The sequence below is a fragment of the Acanthochromis polyacanthus genome, chromosome 14, assembly GCF_021347895.1.
Source record: "Acanthochromis polyacanthus isolate Apoly-LR-REF ecotype Palm Island chromosome 14, KAUST_Apoly_ChrSc, whole genome shotgun sequence".
NCBI classification, from domain to species: Eukaryota; Metazoa; Chordata; class Actinopteri; family Pomacentridae; genus Acanthochromis; species Acanthochromis polyacanthus.
This window is the reverse complement of record NC_067126.1, coordinates 39,881,620-39,900,426: the sequence shown is the minus strand read 5'-3', so window position 1 is coordinate 39,900,426 and position 18,807 is coordinate 39,881,620. Positions and strand designations below refer to the sequence as shown.

At 40.1% G+C, this 18,807-nt stretch overlaps 2 protein-coding genes across 3 annotated transcripts in view; both read right to left on the bottom strand.

Moving 5' to 3' along the window:
- Positions 1–18,807, bottom strand: part of LOC110959998 (cytochrome c oxidase assembly factor 5) — a 523,208-nt gene that overhangs the window by 145,339 nt on the left and 359,062 nt on the right. The gene's annotated exons all lie outside the window — the stretch shown is intronic.
- Positions 3,166–18,377, bottom strand: LOC127537004 (opsin-3-like). The gene is made up of 2 exons (XM_051958512.1): positions 17,523–18,377; positions 3,166–3,428 (listed from the first exon to the last, which is right to left on the bottom strand). The coding sequence occupies exons 1-2, from the start codon at positions 17,887–17,889 to the stop codon at positions 3,253–3,255; spliced, it is 543 nt and encodes a 180-aa protein (XP_051814472.1). The 5' UTR covers positions 17,890–18,377; the 3' UTR covers positions 3,166–3,252.

Sequence of the window (18,807 nt, the reverse complement as noted above, 5' to 3'; positions counted from 1 at the left end):
GCATCACGCTTTCAGCTTTGAAGAGTTACCAAAGCGGTAAAAACAACTCGCCCTCATTCTGTCTCATCACAGAAAACTGATTTTGCACAGGGTTATTTTCTACGCTTTAAGTGACCTGAATGAATGGAACTCCCCACCAAACCTTTGTGTGTGTTTGTGAACCTGACAGTATTCTGCTCTACGCCCTCCTTCTGTGGGCCACCAGGTCTGGGAGCTGTTTCCACAGAGATCCAACCATGTTTGAATTCACGATGCCAGTGTTTTACAAGGTCATATGAAGGGGCATCATCACCATAAGTTTCTTTCATTTCATCAAAAGTCTTCTGTGGTGTGCGTCCTTTCAAATACAAAAACCGGATAACTGCACGAAACTCGATAGGCTCAATTTCACACTTGACTCAGTTCAAAGATGTATAAATCAGAAATCACAATTAGTTCACAGCTGTAATTTGTCACATAACCCATAGAGATACAAATCATTGCACATGCAAAATAGATCAGACAACAGGAAGTGTGTCAGGGGCATTACTTATTAAACGCCCCTCGTATTTAGCCAGAAAAATTCTTCAATCAAACTTCATTGTAGCTGCAGATTTCCATCGATGTCACATCATGGCTTCCTGTCATCTGTCAGCTACTCTCACTGACGGATTTCTGAGATGGATGTGGAGCATCCCAGGATTTTAAACATGAAAAGTTGCTCCTGTTCACTCTGTCCTGCTCCCTTTGGCTGACTGCACTGTGGGTTTGGTGTTTTGTTGTAGTTTTGCCTGATTTTCTTCTTTACTTCTGCATGTGTTGCCTGGAAATGTGACAGGTTTGCATGATCCTGTGCTGGGCAGTGAGGTTTGGGGGCAAAGAAGGAGTGGGGACGGATATATAAAGTTTGACGTTCTGTTAAACTTTATATATGCTCATTAGTGGCCATATCAGGGCGTATACCAGCAGGAACCAGCTGAAACTGTGGCTTTTACTCACATTTTGGTGTAATTTATGTTTTCCCCACCCCTCCTTTACCTGCCAGGTGGTAGGGTCCATCCAGGTGACACTGCATCAGGAAGTGATTGAATGGAAGGAGGAAGCAGCTGAGTTTATTTCTTCTGTTGTTTCATTAACGTTGGTCATAAAAATAGTCAGTTTTGCCACCGTTTTCTGCACAAAGACCTTCTTCCTGAACATCCAGTTTCAAGCTTTCTGTTCTTCCAAACAGCAACATCTGCTCTCACATGGAGTGACGAGTGAAAACTGCCACAGAATCAGGTATGAAATCAAACTCTATCTGTGCAGAGCAGAGCGGGACTGTGGCTCTTTTCTGTATACTGCGATGCTATACTTTTCTGATTTGATAAGATAAGGCATGCAAAGGTTTCTGACTCTACACGTGTTCTGGATTCATATTTAAATCACATCCTGATACCTAAGACATGCTGCTAAAAGGCCATTTTCTTGGCATGCGCTGAGTAGAACAGAGCAGAGTGAGAACCTTCATGTACCAGCAGCACACAAACCAAACCATGTGAGGACTTGGGCAGAGTGCTACTTCAAACGCAGCCCACTTGTTTTATGTTCCACTCTGTGCGTTGTGTGTTCATATGAAGCTTTTTCTCTGTGTCATAAAGAGGAATGCAGCCGTGAAGACTTCTTTTCTAGAGCAGCTTTGTTGAGGTTCATGAATTTATCCTGCAGTTCTGTCGGAAAACGTGATCAAATCTACGTTTCAAATCATATTTTATCAAAACCATTTCATTCTAAATGTCTCAGCAATAAAATAGGCCAAAAAAATTCACCGTTTGCTCTAATGAGATTCAGTGGAAAACAAAAAATTAAACGCTCCTCTGTGAAGCTATGAAGCCATTAATGACTCAGTGTGTCTAACCGTCACACGACAAAAAATCAAGGAGTTTCTGGCTGAACTACAGGCTGCTTTACACAGAGACAAGGATGGAAATGAACTGAAAACTGAAGTAGTGTGAATGTTTATAGCATCATGTTTTTTTTGTAATATTAGCAACAAATGTGGACACTTGGAAAATCATACGTTACTTCTAGGTTTTTATAAATTCGGTTAGTGTCAATTGATTTATGACATTTTATAAATGATGTTTTTTAGATTCCTCTACATCCAGCCATGGTTGTGCTGTTTCCATTAGGGCTACTGGACTTTAAAATGCAAACATAAATGAGTACAAATGTGAAAGGAGCAAGAAATACCCACAGAGGATGAAATATATTGAAGACCACGTTTCATAGTTCAGAGCCTTCTCACTCCACAAGACTTCCACAGCACCTCTGTTCACAAACATCAGTGACTTCTATGGAGCCCCCAAATGATGATGGACTTTAATAGTTTGTTTTTGTTTTTTACCTTAAAAGTTGGATGTAATTCAGCTGAATGCCGGCTGTTCACCTGCTGCTCTTAGTGAAAATGAAACACTTTTCTTTTTTTTCCCCATTTTCAAGCCAGCAGTGTTTCGTATTCAAAAGGTAGAGTTTGGGTGAAGAAATTCCGGGTTTTGTCTGCTCTTAACCCTCCTGTTGTCCTCATTTATGGACACTAAAAAATATTGTTTCCTTGTCTGAATAAAAAACAATCAAATAATTTAGAAAAAAAATTCCACAAATTTCTGAAAATTTGCAAAACCTTCAGGAAGAAAATTCCAATAATAATTCAAAGTTTCCCTTAAAAGTTTTATTCAAATAAAAAAAAAAAAAAATTTGGCAAGAAAATTCTTGAAATATTTTCAAAAAATGAGTAAAAATCTTCCAAAAATTCTAAAAATATCTAAAGTGATTCCATATATATCAGTAAAAGTTCTAATATTTTCTTTAAGGACATTCATTAAAAAATCAACCAACATTCAGTGAATTTTGCTGGATTTTGTTTGATTGATGTTGAAGAAACGTTTTTTTTTTAGCATTTCTTTTTTTCCACCAAAGATTTCCAAAAAATGTTGAAAATGTGGACATCAGAAGTTTCACTGTGAAAAAATGTTTTTTCTCCACATTTTCAAACTTTAAAACGGTCAGTTTGACCCGCAGGACAACAGGAGGGTTAACCATCTGACAGAAAAGCATGAGAAACATTACTTTGGAGTGACTCTACCTGTTTGACTGCCCAGAGCAGCCTGGTGTAGCAGTAGATCATCACCAGGACGGGGAGGCCCAGGCAGAACGTGAAGAGGCAAATGATGTAGGCGTGTGACTGGGCAGTGTTAACCGTCCAGGAGACGGAGCAGCTTGTTCCTGCCCCCTCTATGCCATAGCTGCTCCAGCCCAGTAGGGGGGCACTGTCCAGAACAAGGAGTACAGCCAGGAGCCCCCCACAGCCAGAAGGGGCTTGCGGTAGTCAGGCCCACGCTTGTTGTATACAGTCAGAGTGCTGTAGCGGTCGTAGGAGAGGATCACCAGAGAGATCAGCGACACGATCCCTGAGGAGGACAGAGAGGCAGGAAGCCGAGTCATCACCAGTGACATGGATAGATAGATAGATAGATAGATAGATTAAACCTTTATTAATCCCACAGCAGGGAAACATGGAGCACAACGAATCAGAACGTCACAGAGGGCATAAAAAAGATAAAAAGACAGCATTTTAAATACTGTAAGGCAGCTTTTGTGGTTCATTTTTAAAGTTTAACCCTCGTGTCGTCCTGTGGGTCCAACTGACCTGTTTTAAAGAGACACAAGTCCTTTAATTCTGGAAATATTCTTCAGCTGATAGCCCAGAGGTTGTTGTATCCCTTCATTAAAGGAGTGTTGAAAATGCAAACAAGCAGATAGCATAAGGACAGGAAAAAAGCCAAATATAATGTGTTGCCAATGGCAGACTGACACCTGCAATCTACTTTTGGTCCTTCTGGACTATTTCAGTCCTAACCAGTGCCAGTCTTATGGCACTAATGGAAGCATGGGATCACCACAGTTGGTCCCAGTTATCTTGGGAAGCTACTGAAAAACTTTGAAACTTTTTGCCACATAAATTGTCAAAGAATAAACAAACTCAGCTTTCTTCGTAACTGTTTTTCCTCCAAAGACAACTCAGTCACAGTTGGAGATCTGTGACAGTGAATCTCATTTAAAGCCTGTCAGCGAGTCTCAATTAAATCAACTGTAGTCAATCAGGACTTAGATGTTGATGGATAAAGAAATCATCAATTGTCAGCTGATTCCTTCATTTAAAGCACAACTTTATTTGCCACTTCACTTAGTAATTGCTCACTGAGTAATTAATTAAATTTGATTCGTCACTGCCAAATATAAGCACCAATCTGCTGCAACATGTTTCTAAATCTCTACATTCTATGATAAGAAATGAGTCTCTTTTTTTGCTGCAAGTTAAAAGAAACAGCAGGAGTTTGGTTTTTGAAGGTCAGCTGTTCCACACAGACTCCCCATTAATAGTGGAATTATTTCTATCAGAGCCTCTCTGGATGAATTCTACCATCCATCAGAGCTGTCACGACATTTTTATTATGATAAACCCGTCATTAAGCACACATTTATACCTTTGTGTTCTAATTCCGCTACAGACTGGTATTTTTAGCAGTGTAACTAAACCTGGTTCCCTCTAATGTCTGACTGAACGTTACACCCTTGGACGGCTTCATTTCAGAGTCTCAGTAAGCCGTGGCACTGAGCCGGCAAGAACAACACACCTAGGAGCTTAAGCAGCTGAACACATTTCAGCCATCAGGGATTTTATTACTCACATGTGCTCCTAATGCTGTGATTCTGTTTTCAGTGAAAAACAGAATCATTGTGTATCTATTGTGCTTTAGTTCCAAAAACTGTGAAAGTGTCAAAGCATGGAATTCTTTCTCTTCAAGTAACAGCGGTTGTAGTCCTCAGAATATCAGTGTTGATGCTTCAGCAGGGCAGTATGTTATCATCCTGATAATAGGGTCTGTTTAGTGTCTCTGTTTTATAAATTAGCCTGAACAGACCCTAAACTGATGGTTTAGGGGGTTAAAATGTGTTTTGTAGAACATCGGTGCTCCCTCAAACAGCCCTGGTTGTGCACCTGCCTCCTTTTTAAAATCCAATCCTGGCTCTTGGTCTTTCTTCAATTTCACAGGAACATGTGCTGTTAAACCCCAGTAAAACCAGGAAAGACTAGAGACAAACCCTCTCTGCTCGAGCAGCAACAGCCGATCAGTTAATTGATTAGTTGTCAACTAATCAATTAAAGATTAACTATTAAACCAATGATAGTACAGTTAAGAGGAGATTTGTGGAAGGACAGACTGATATTTTTCACCGTTTTCTGACATTTTCTAGACCAAAGAACTAATCGATTAATCAGGAAAACAATTAAAGCATTAATTGACAATGAAAACAATCATTCGTTGCAGCCCGTCTTTGAAGTAGAAACAGAAAGCAATAATCTTGCAGCATCCCATGGTTCAAGATGCCACATATTACCGAGGAATGACGAGTTAAAGGGCAGAAAATGTTGAAGAAAAACAGGTAGATGAAAAACAGAACATTTGAAAACACACTAAAATCACACTCTTCAATTAGATGAAGTGGCGTTAAATTTGGTTCAGATATTCACGGCGCCTAAAAGCTGGAATGATTTTCAGCCGTTTAGTGTTTAATTCAGTCACACAGCTGCTGGTGACTCTCCAGACCCAGTTCCATCGTTTCTGCGTTAACATCACACCAGAGACGTGCTAATTACAAGCTGCAGACTCGTAATTAGCATCTACTTCAACCTCCAAGTTGTAATCACGCTCTGATACATCCAACGTGGCACTTAATAAAACACAGATTCCTGAAAATAGAAGTGATGTGGAAATATCACAGCTGCAGTCTGGTCAAACTGATGCTGTGTTTTCAACGCAGAGTACGTTATTCCTTACGCAGCAGATCCATCACCACAATGCCATGTCATGAACACTCACAAGCCTTTAACGTGGGCTTTTATCCCCAGCTTCAGCATTCAGTACAAACCCTCTATGAGGAAGCAGACAGCACTTTATGAAACCATATTGTTTGGGTGAGGCTCTTGTACCTTATGCTGTCCAATGAACTTTAGTGTTCCGTTGTAGTTCAGAACATTGTGCTTCTACTATTACCCCTAAATGCACAAAAATCCATTACCATAGTCCTCCAAGAATTCTCTATTCACTACTGTCTGAGTAGCTTTGACTGTATTTTTACTGTGTTTTTGCTGGCAGCAGTTTACTAGTGGCTGATTACAACACAGAATATAGACGTGGGAAAATACTGAGAAACTATTGATTTTCAAGATAAGATTCAACTGTACTGTCATTGTCCAGAGTACAACAAGATGCAGCCTTTTCATGTCCCAGCTTGTTGGGAGTCTGGGGTCGGAGTGGCGGGTCAGGAACACTACGGGGCCGTGCAGCAGAAGGCTTTGCTCAGGGGCCCAACAGTGGCGGCTTTCCATGCTGGAGCTCCAACCCCTGACCTTTTGATCTCTAAAGTCTTAACCACGGAGCTTTTCGTGGGATTTTTTGACATTCTTTAAGGGTGGAAAAAGCAGATGAGAAAAAAGTATCTTACTGTATTGTAGAATAAAAAGTTTAGTCCTCAGAGGTAGATCAGCAGCAACCGTTAGGACTTAAATTAACCCTCGGGTCGTCCTGTAGGTCATAACTGACAGGCTTTAAAATGTGGGGAAAAAATACATTCACAGTGAAACTTCTGATGTCCACATTTTCAACATTTTTAGGAAATCTTTGAACATTTTTTGGTGGAAAAAAAGAAATGCTAAAAATGTTTCTGAAGAATATTCACAAAAAATCAACCAAAATCCAGTGAAATTCACAGGATTTTGGTTGATTTTTATGTGAATGTTCTTAAAAGAAATATCAGAAGTTTTACTGATATACATGGAATCACTTCAGATATTTAGGATTGTTTGGAAGATTTTTACTATTTTTTTAATATTTACAAGAATTTCTTGCCAATTTGGGGATTTTTTAACTAACACTTTAAGAGAAACTTTAAGGAATTATTGAATTTTCTTCCTGAAGGTTTTGTAAATTTTCAGAAATTTGTGGAATTTTTTGCTGAATTTTTTCATTGTTTTTTTCAGACAAGAAAACAATATTTTTTGTGCCTGTAAATGAAGACAACAGGAGGGTTAAGCCAATGCTGAAGTGCCAAAAATAGAAGTTCTCAAATGACCACTTGAGGCCGCCTCTAAAAGTGAGTCACCCCATAGAGCCCCATATAAAATGTCCCAACTTCATAGCAGAGAGACATGTGTTTACAGGCTGCTACAAAAAAACTACTGTTGTCTCTAGCTAATTTTCCTGTTCATGATAGTTGTAGCGGTTGTGAATAATTCCATCATTCAAGGGTTTTAATTGTATTAAAGCTTAAAGTTATGCATAAATAAGGAGTGTCCTCTCTGATGATCATGATCTGTCCAGCGCACACTCACATTCCTCCTCTTTGCTTATTTTTGGAATAGCCAGGAGTTTCTTAGAACTGCCAAGATGGCTCCAGCTACAGCCGCCACAATGAACTGCTTTCCAGCTCACCTGTGGGGGAAGTCATGGAGGGCACATCCATCTTTAGGTGCAGTCTATTATTTAAGTGAAGGACACGTAACATACTGTACTCCTGGAATACTTAAAGAGCATACAGAGGATGTTCCATTGTTGGTGTAAAGTGTACTTGTAGAAAACAGATTGTCTAGAAAATGCAGTATGAGTGAAAGTTTAGATAACGCTAGTGGAAAAAAAAAAACATCCTAAACCGACTGCTTCCACTCAGTTCCCATCCTTTAACTTCTCTAAGAACAAGACTGGAGAAAGAAGTGTTGGAATCTCACTAAGAATAATGGGTTTTCAAACATAGCGCCAAGGCCATGGGCAGCATCTGATTTTTCAGCTGTAATGAGCTGCTTTGCTAAATCTGTTACACAGCTGTGATAATCACATCCACTGACATGCAGCACTAATCACTCATTTAAGTTCTGTGAATGTAATTATACATTAATATGGATTTGATTGAGGAACCATATATAAATAAAATCTTAATATTGTAGCACTTCAATCCCTTCATTGTTATGGAAAAATAATCAAATGTAATATGACTTAGGAAGAGGTTTTTAATTGTTTGTTCATTATCCTCTAATGTTACGTTGTGTGGACTAATCTCCCCAACGAGTCAGAACAGCTCATTCTGAACATGTTTCTCCTTTCGGTTTGTTTACTGTGAGGCCATCTGTCCTTTATGCACAAACAATGTGGATCCTTCCACTGATCAACCCTTTGTTATTCTCATGTGTCATAGTTTTTCCTTAAATGGCTGTCAATGATGGGACTGTGAGAAAAACAACTGATGTTGTGATCAGATGTTCTTCTCTGGCCAACGCTGCACGTCACGTTCTGATGGAAAAAGCCCAAACATCATGGATGTGCTGCTAAACTCACAAACAGGTGCTGTTTTTCTGCTTTTTAGTGTCACTCTTACTGACTGAACGAAGCAGAAACCCAATTTAGAGACAAGAAGCCAATCTATCTGTTGGTCAGACCTTGACTTTATTGGTGTTTTCTGTTAAGACTCTGCAACTTTCACGTTTTAGAGGCGTAAAACGGCCATAATACCCGTACTCTCCCAGCCTTTTAGACGCGTGTTTGTATGACGCACTCCTTGGAAGAGTCTGCACCGACACAAGCAAGATGTCAGACCTAAAACATAATTACTGATCATCTCGTTAACAAAGCTGGGAAACCCTGGTCCCACAGAGGAGTGTTGCTTTGACCTAACCCTTGCTGTGAATCACACCCCACAATGACAACAACCTCCTGACCTTCTCCAGCAGGCAAAGTCTTCCCAGACACACTGCAAAAACGCTCAAACAGCTCGAGGAACACGACCAAGAGCCCAAGGCCTCCAAACTGCCCAGATCTCAATCAGACTGAGCATTTGTAAGATGCACCAGAATATGTAGGATCCTGTTTTAGCAGCTTCAGGGGATTTACACCATAATGAGGCGGGTGGTTGTAATGTTCGGTGCGCTCTGTAGAACTGTCACTTTTCACCCTGTCTCCCAAAAATATTCCTTTACCACTGGACTGTTTTCCCCATTGGCATTCTGAGGAAATGCATTTTCTGCTGGATTCAGTTTGTTTGTGATGTAAGTGAAAGACGTCTTTGCCATTTATTTTGCTGCTGCTTCCTTTCAGCCAACCAATCATACATTAGAATAGACGGGTTCGATCTGTATTGAGGAACTTTCCAAGTCCATTGGATATATTTGCATACGTTTTTTATTAAAGGTAAAGAATAGCTTTTTTTTTTTTAATTTTCATTGTGATCATGTCTTTACAATTCCATAATTCACTTGTATTAATAAAAAAAAGACTGGATATCACTAAAATGTCAACTAAATAACCGTCTGAATTTAACACCAACCACCTTCTAATGAGCTAAACAATAATAAAATGAGCTGATTCACAAATAGTTTGGATTGTGTTCTTTTAATTAAGTTCAGATAATCATGACAGATATTCTGTTTGGCAATATATCAAATTTTATATGGAAAATATCAATTAAATCCATTTCCACTAAGTTCCCCGTTCCAAAAACTCCCTCTCCAGGAAGTGTGTTAATTCCAGATCACATGACCTGCTCCTCATGATGTCATTTCCTCCTGAAGAAAAGACTGGAAGACTCCAAGGCTTTCTGACTTATTACTAGAAAGTAGTCAACAGGTTTACTACTAGATCTTTAGAATAACTTTACATTTTATTAATTTTTATATATAATATTTAGAAGAATCTTTCTCTAAAATGTCATGTGGTGTTTGGTTCTAGGCGGTTATGTTGGTTTTAGCCTGAAAACAGAAAAATGTGGACTATGATACAAAAAGTCCCTCAGTTATATGTTGACCCATATAACGTCACAATGGAGTAGAAGCCTTCAAACATATGTTGTAAGGGTCTTATTTGAACACAAATTATAATATTTTTCTAAACCTAATCATTTAGTTTTGTGTCTGAGCCAAACTAAACATCAAGTCAAAGTAAATGATCGAAGCTTATGACTATTACCTTTCATGTACCTTATGGCTCTGACAAAGACTTTCTCACTACGTCAAAGCAGAAAAAATACTAAATTTCATCCATAACAAGAATTCTGTGTAGTTTGTATCGGATGCAGTTTTGTGAAGGCTTCAAATTTCCATGTTTGTGTGAGATATATATGTGCATATTGCACCATGGCTTGTTGAAGAATGGTAAATAAACTGGTAAAAAAATGGTGAATTAAAATTAAACTGCTACACTGCAGTAAGGGGAGAATTAAAACTGCATCACAGCAAGAATTTAAACTGCACCACAAGGTTCAGAACTAGAGATAAAACTGTAGAAGTAAAGTAATTACACAGCAGTGACTCAGCAGAATTCTGTGAGAATGATCAGGTTGATTATCTGGGTGTCAGAGGGCAGTCTGCTAATGCCCCTGGTGTTTACTGATAAAAGCGGTTAAAAAGTGGTTAGGGCTGGCTGAAGCTGTGGTACTTTGTTATCTGTGAAATGTAACAGAATGTATCTGCTGAGATGTCCTGAGGTAAAATGCAGCCTCTGTCCTCCTGGTGCAGCTGCCCAAACTATTATTAGTTTTTGGGAAAAACAAGGAGTGCAGACACCATGAGAATAAATGATCTAATGGTGTAAAGGTCATTGACATTTGTCACAAACAAAGAAGAATGGACCTGGGGTGTGGAACCCCAGAACCAGAGGAGTATAAATGCCAGGGCATTGGAGGGCACAGACAGATTTACCCCGGGGTATCTCTGAGTGTTTTGATCCGTACTGCACGGAATAAATGCTTTATTTTTGAATCTGAAGACGGCTTCAAGACTCTTCTCTGTTTTTCCTTGGTGAGACTGCTGCAACTCTTATTTTAACTGAGTATATTTTCACTGATTTGGAACCTAAAATTGAGACAATAGACATAATTTGAGAAGACACGGTATACACTACAGGCTTTTGGGGAACTCACTTTTTCACTTTTTGTTACGGATAAAACCTTAATAGATGTTTGTGAAGCTTTTATCATTTTTCTCATTAAAAACAACATGAATCATAATTATAAGACAGCAAATGGAAAGTATAGCCAGCTGTCATCACCACAGAATTAAGTTCTGTTTGGCAGCATCTGGCATCAAGAAGGTTCAGTTTTTTTTCTGTTCTTTTTTAGTTACAACTTTGTTATTGAGCTGCCACAGTTTGATGATGATGGCATGAGCAGCGTTCACGCCGGTGTCTTAATTAAAGTGACTAAGTGATGAAAAGCCTTCAGGCATGAATCATACATCAATAACAGCCTAATTTTAGAAATGCATGGAGAAAATAACATGCTGTCAATCTGTGAGACCCCCCATAAGTCATGTTTTCAGTAGAGCTGATGTCTTATTAGGAGAAGCTACCAGACCTGACAGAAACACACAGAATAAAACCAGAAGCATCCCAGCTCATTCTGCTTCTACATCCTGGTTCTGCCTCCACAGTTGCACAAACGCAGGCATAAAACTAATCCCAAGTGACTAGAAGCTGCTTTAAATGTTGTAATTTGAATGAGGTGTCCTCCTAACACTGTAGTGACTGTAAAGCAGCACTTCAAACTAAATGCTGACTTTCCCATGAAAACCTGCTCACAGCTGCAGTGCTAATATTTGTTAACAAAGCACAAATTTAATGTTGTTTACACTTTACAATAACGGACGAACCAAAATGTGACCTGAGTACAGTGAGTACAGATTACAAGGGGCATAAAAACGTCTCTGAAATTAAATAGCAAACTCTCAAGAACCGTTCTTGCTTTCCAGAGATTTAGAGAGGCCAAGACAGCAGGCAGACCTCGGACGGCAACTGGAAGATAAAAATCTTATGAAAAAGGAAAGAAGTCAATGAAATGTGACACATATGAGTCATCCTGCTGGTTTCTGGTTTATTTATAAAACCAAAGGTAAACGGAGAGAAAAGGTGGCTGTGGAGGAGACGAGATGCGACACTGAGGCTGTCAAAGACTCAGCAGGACTTTCTCGGTCCTCATCGCTCTCAGCAGGAGTTTGTTCACATTTTTTCCCCCAGTGAAAATGCACTTTAATCACTGTAAACCTTCCAGTGTTAACCAAATGGCTCCTTTTCTTTTCGACCAGATGTGAAAACAACAATCCAAAGGCAATTAAAACTTGTGTAGCAAAAAGCAGACAAAACAAAGAAAGTAAGTGTAGCGTAGTATGTTTTAGTTACAATGTACTGAAAGTTAAAGACGATATAATCATGGAAAACGATGAATATTCTAGCAATAACTGATGTTTTGATGGGATGGTGGAGGGGACACACACACACACACACACACACACACACACACACACACACACACACACACACACACACACACACACACACACACACACACACACACACACACACACACACACACACAGCTGGAAGATTTGGTGCTTTTTAGAAACCGAGACGTGGAGTGCTCAAAACGTAACTGTAAATGTAAAGTACTATAACTTTTAAAATATATTAGTAACAGAACAATATCTAGTGAATAATATGCATGAAATGTGTCACTGAATAATAAGGGTACGATGTGGAGCAAAAAGCTTGAACATGTTGTTCTGTTCTCTGTAAAAGATGACCTAATGATAACTTAATGTCTTCTGGGGTGAAATATGATAACCTGACGTCATGATCTGACCAATAGAAGTTAAAGTCTAATAGTGTCAAAGCTATTGCTCATATAGGCGTGGAAATACGACCAACTCTGACAGCACAAAGACAAAGTTCAGCTCAGTATCTCTGGTTTTTCTCAGCGTGTAAATCACTGCTAAGAACTATTCCTGGATTTTTGTGGTAAATAAATCCTGCTGCCTCTCGGTGATTCTCTGAAGATCTTTATCGTTTGAACTCGGTCAAGTCTTAAGACTCTGGCCACTGATTTGTGACTTATTTTTCACTTCATCACAAGCAGCATGCGAAGTGAAACGTGAATAAAACACTACAGAATGGGTTGTGGAGTAACAGCATAAAATCCATTTACATTACATTAAATAAAAATAAAGCCAGAAGGGATGCAAGATAAAAAAACACCAACAAAACCAAATGAGAGCGGACAAGGCAATCATACAGTTTTATGATCACATACTAAGGGAAGATAAAAATTCCCCGTATTTTATGTTAAATGTGCTCCAGAACTTGGAAGCTTTTATTGTGTAATGCGTGAAAGCTGACTAGTTAAATGTGGCTTTCCTCCGATGGTGTTAATCTGTCACCAACATTTTCTGAACTCTAAATAGGAGAAGTGTTAACCAGTAAACTGTTTTATATATTCAACAACCACCGTGCAGTTTAACTAGATATTCCGAGGAAAGGAAATCATTAGAGTGTTGACAGCCTTTCCAGCTGTTCTCCAGAAACGTGGGACTTGTTTGTCTACGTTGTGTAACGTTTGTTGTTGTCGCGGTGAAAAGCCGGGTTGCTAAACAGATTGTTAGACGTGAAAGAACCACTGAAGTAAGCCTTACGTTGTTTTTTTCTTTTAACTGAGAGCTGAGTCTTGGAGTGCACCACTTGCAGCTTCTCACATGACATACACACTGAATTTCACTCTGAGCGCCACTTAACCTTTCTGTGAAAAACACATAAACCTGCTCGTATGAATGTGATTCTTTGTGCTTCCTTATTTAAAGCTCGCCTTGGGCAGTCCAGGAGGAGCTGATTATCAGTTCCTCCTGTTATGTGTGAGTTTGTCCTCCAGCAGTGACCGACTGAAGCAGGCTTTCTGTTGCTACTGCAGTAATTTACTCTGGAAGATGATACCTCAGAGTTATTTTTACAATTTGTAAAGCATGCCAAGAAAATAAAGAGAAACAGACAAAAACAGCACAGCGCACATAAGTAGAAGCTGATATTTGTCTTCTAATGTTGATCTAATTTTGAAACTAAAAAAATATATTTATTTGCATTATTTTTTTTTGCATTTCATCACTTAATTAATTTAAAACCATCAATTATGGCTGCTCCAGTGTTTACATGTGGAGAAATTAGCACAGAATGCAAATCCCTTATCACTTCCATGCAGATGTGCTCAGTAAAGTATTTTTCCTGAGAATAACAAGCAGAAGAGGAGTATTTGCTTGTGTTTAACATTCAGATTGCTCTTCATGCTTGTAGCAGCAGTTTGCATAGGGCAAGGCTTTTATCTCCTAAAATAAACCAGCTTTCTGTCAAATGGGCGAGCATCTTGACACCAGATTCATATAAACACACGCAGCGAGCTTCAGCATCGCACCGAGTCAACGCTTGTTTGCAAAAACCGAGAGCCAGTGGCACCATGCAGAAGCCCTGTTGATTTTACACCCTACGAAATACAGCAGCTTTTGTTTCATAAAATGGAGATTCTGCTGCATCAGAATTCCCTTTTTGTTTTGTTGCAGCGATGCAAAGAATGTATTAAAGAGATGCAGTGAAACAAAGACGATATTTCAGTCTACGGGTATGGAGAAGTAGGAGGAAGATTCTAATAAGAATTATAATAACCAACAATAAAATAAAAATAGGACAATAATTTAGTTTTGTGCATTCCTTCAGCCAGTCTGAATGTGCAAAGACAAATGATTGGCTGTGAAGAAATGTGTATTAAGAACCATAAAAGCCACTGAAGCACAAAAAGCACAATCAGAACATTAACGGGCCCGGTACTGTACATGGTCTGAGGATGGGCCTGAATCTGAACGGGAAACTATTTTTAGAACAGAGAAAACAACAAAAGTTTGGGTGCACTGAGTTTGTTCAACTACAGGAAACTTGTAACCATCAACAACGCAAAAATAACTCCAATTACATCACTTATTTAAACGATAACTTTGCAACAATGAACTAAAACTGGAACGCTTACAGCACAATCACAGTTGGTAATTATCTTACAGGCTTTGGCAACATTATTCGCTCACAGAATAAATTTGTTCGTAAGTCTTTCCGTGGGATTCGTTGGTTTACTCGCAGACTTCAGGGAAGGTATTGCAGCTCCTGGAATAACACTGGGAAAAAGCCAGAACATCAACCAACTAAATCCAGAAAATAGTTTTCTGAATGAGAAATGTAATCCAAGATTAGGCCTGCTAAATGTCTGCATTGTCAGCTCCTATTGTAAAGACATGTAACTGACAGCGAGACAGCTCCAGTGAATCTATATCTGACTGTAATACTCATTGGTTATTTTCAGCGATAAGCTGAGTATAAACAGAAAACTAGGAAACATCAGCATCAATCGATGACCAGTTTGTTCTTATCTCATGCAGAGTTTAAAGGGTGATTAAAGCGTGATCAGAGCATGGGTCGATATATAATGACAGGACCTTTTGTACCATAGTCCACATTTTAGCCGTTTTCAGGCCTAAAACCAACATGGCCGCCTATAACCAAACACCACATGGTATTTTAGAGAAAGATTCTTCTAAATATTATTTATACAACTGATTTCTACAGACATTGTAGTAAACCTGATGACTGCTTTATATGAAATAAGTCAGAAAGCCTTGGAGTCTTCCAGTCTTTTCTTCAGGAGGAAATGACATCATGAGGAGCAGGTCATGTGATCTGGAATTAACACACTTCCTGGAGAGGAGTTTTTGGAACGGGGAACTTAGTGGGAAGGGATTTAATTTCTATATAAAATGTGATATATTGCCATAAAAGAAATATCTGTCATGATTATCTCAACTTACTAAAAGAACACAATCCAAACTATTTGTGAATCAGCTCATTTTATTATTGTTTAGCTCATTAGAAGGTGGTTGGTGTTAAATTCAGATGTTATTCAGTTGATATTTTAGTGATATCCAGTCATTTTGTTTATTAATAAGTGATTTTTTCCATAATAAATAATGATGGAATTTATAAAGACATGATCATAATGATGATAAAAAACTTTTTTTTTCACTTTTAATAAAATTGTATGCATCCCATGGACTTCAAAAGTCCCTCAGTTATAGATTGTTCCATCTGATTTGTCGCTCTTGGGGCTGCACAGTGGAATAAGTGGTTAGCACTTTGCTTTGCAGCAAGAAGATCCCCGGTTCAAATCCCGGCCTGGGATCTTTCTGCATGGAGTTTGCATGTTCTCCCTGTGCATGCGTGGGTTTTCTCCGGGTACTCCGGCTTCCTCCCACAGTCCAAAAACATGCTGAGGTTAATTGGTTACTCTAAATTGTCTGTAGGTGTGAATGTGAGTATGATTGTGTGTCTGTATATGTAGCCCTGTGACAGACTGGTGACCTGTCCAGGGTGTCCCCTGCCTTCACCCGAGTCAGCTGGGATAGACTCCAGCACCCCCCATGACCCTAGTGAGGATAAAGTGGTGTATAGAGAATGGATGGGTGGATTTGTCGCTCTAATCAGAACACATTCAGGTGGAAGACGTGAAGAGATCTGACAACATAATTAAAGATTTCTTTTTTTCCCCCCTGTGACAAACACTAAAATTCAGTCCAGCGTGTATGAAAAATATGAAACCTGCCCAAAGGGGTTAATTCACACAAGCTTTCGCTCGGCTATTAAAGGAAAAAGAAATCTCCTGATGTTTCTTAAGGGGTCTGGGAGAGGTCACAAACACTGATGTAGTAATGAACAAGTCTGACAGCAGTCCTTGTTCTGTGGAGAGAGAGAAGGTCAGAGTGAGGAGTGGAGCTCCACCAATCCAGCCGCCCATGTTGTCCATGACAGATGGGCGTGGCCTGATGCAGCACAGAAATGACCGCTGTAGGTTTGGTGGTATTTAGACCCAGTGTGACTGTTACACACTCTGTCCACCACAGGGCACTGATAAGTAGACTTTTTAGCTATAAAATGACCGGCCTCGTGTGGGTCACATCACAGCTCTTATAAAAACATACAAGGAAGTCCACAGAGGGGGCATTTTATTGTGTATCCATGGTAGCTGAGCTGTCATTTCACATGCACTAATTAGCCACATGAAAGCAGTGACACCCAGCAGAAAACCTGTCAGAAACCTTCTGCAGGTGAGCAAACTTTACATAACAAATGATGTGAAGCGAGACTTAGATGTGCTTTAAAAAAATTATCTGGAAATATCATTAATGAATCCCCTTTAGTCACCTCAGTCACTAATGTGCCACAAAAACACAAGACTGTAGAGATTTGACCTCGTATTTATGCTTTCCACTCAATATCTCAGGCTGAATGTGCAGCAGAGACTCATTCTGTCTAGAAAGTGTTAAGAAATAAAGAAAATTCTGGATTTTGGTCATTAAAAGTGCAAAACTCAGGCACACAATCCAGATCCAAAAAAGTATTTTAGTCTTTTTAAGTCATATTTTTTATAGGACAGTGGAGAGAGAGGAAAGGTGGATAAAGAGAGGGGGAACGTAGTAAATGGCCACGAGATGGATTGGAACCCGTGACCGCTGCGTCCAGACTACAGTCCTTCAGCCAGCTGAGCTATGTTAGCGCCATTCATAACATGAGCTAGGCGTTAAAAAAAAAAACTCCAAATGGACTTACCGAAGCAGGAGTTGATGAAGCCGTACCAGCTGCAGCCGCTGCGCCCCAGCAGCCACTTCCCGCGGATGCTGGAGGCGAAACTGAGCGTGGTTCCGAACAAACAGACCAGCATGTCACTGACGCTGATGTTCAGCAGCAGCATGTTGACCGGCGTGCGCAGCTTTTTGAATTTGCAAAAGAGAAGCAGAACGACGAAGTTGTTGAGAAAGCCAAAAGTCATGATGAAGCCCAGCACCACCGACAGCACGATGAAGCCCGTCGGGGAGAGCTTGGCTGTGCCCGCCGGCGCGTCCACCAGCTCCCGGTCATCGCTCAGGTTGAAGCTGTAATTGAGACCAGCCTGACCAGAAAACATCCTGCGGTCCATTCATCTGAGTCGATCTTCACTCCAGAGCCGCTGGCCGCCTCATTGCTCACCTGGAAAGTTTCTGAATACAGCAGCTTTCTTTCAGTTTTTCTTTTTCTCCCGCATTCACATCGTCCTCACTTTCCTCCACTGACTCTGAGAGCAACTAGCTGCTAACACGGTCTTAGAAAACTGACACAAAAGGCTGGAAACGCTCAGTGGTGCCATAAAGCGCCACCTGTTACCTTTTACGCATCGCCTCCTCCGTATTCACCGCCTCAAAGCGCGCACCGGCTCCTCTCCGTGCGCTCTGGCTAAACTGGCACAATTCATCCAAGCTGATTAGCCCCTCCACCTGTCTTTGTGACTGTTTGCTGGATGTTTGGAGGAACTCTGGTACCTTCAGGTCACCACTTCGGGGTTGACTGTAATCCGTGCTGGCCGTGGAGAGTCGTGCGGGATGAGCGCTGTTGTGTAAGCGCTGCGATGCTGCCGTTTTAAAGGCAGGGCGGCTCTGACGTCACGAGGAGCGGGGATGTTTGGGGCTACAGGGGAGGCGTGTGCGTGCTCTTGCAGATATATTTTTTTCTAAAGTGCTGGTTTAAATTTAGAAGCATGGCAGGCAGAGCTGACATGGACAGGTTCTGGTGAATATTATACACTAATGAGTTCAGAATGTGTGGCAGCACAGTGCAGAAATAAAAAACAAACCCTCCTGAAAATCAGGTTTGTTGCGTTTTTTCACCTTATTATCATGTCCTTGTGGAGTTTTTATAGCCTAAAAGTCCTACTGACATTACAGTGCACTGATGACAAACAGTTTTGTGGTTTTACACAAAATAAACCTCAGAAAGTGATCCTGTCAGCTGGCAGGGTGGGCCTTTCTGTAGCTCTGACCCTCCTCAGATTGGTTTCTGGTTCTGACATGTATGGCTGAAT

Bases quoted from the DNA above. Each gene is read 5' to 3' on its own strand.
- LOC127537004 (XM_051958512.1), bottom strand. From the start codon at position 17,889: ATGGACCGCAGGATGTTTTCTGGTCAGGCTGGTCTCAATTACAGCTTC. The intron at 3,429-17,522 runs GTAAGTCCATTT...TGTCCTCCTCAG, and splicing joins CTTCATCAACTCCTGCTTCG to GGATCGTGTCGCTGATCTCT.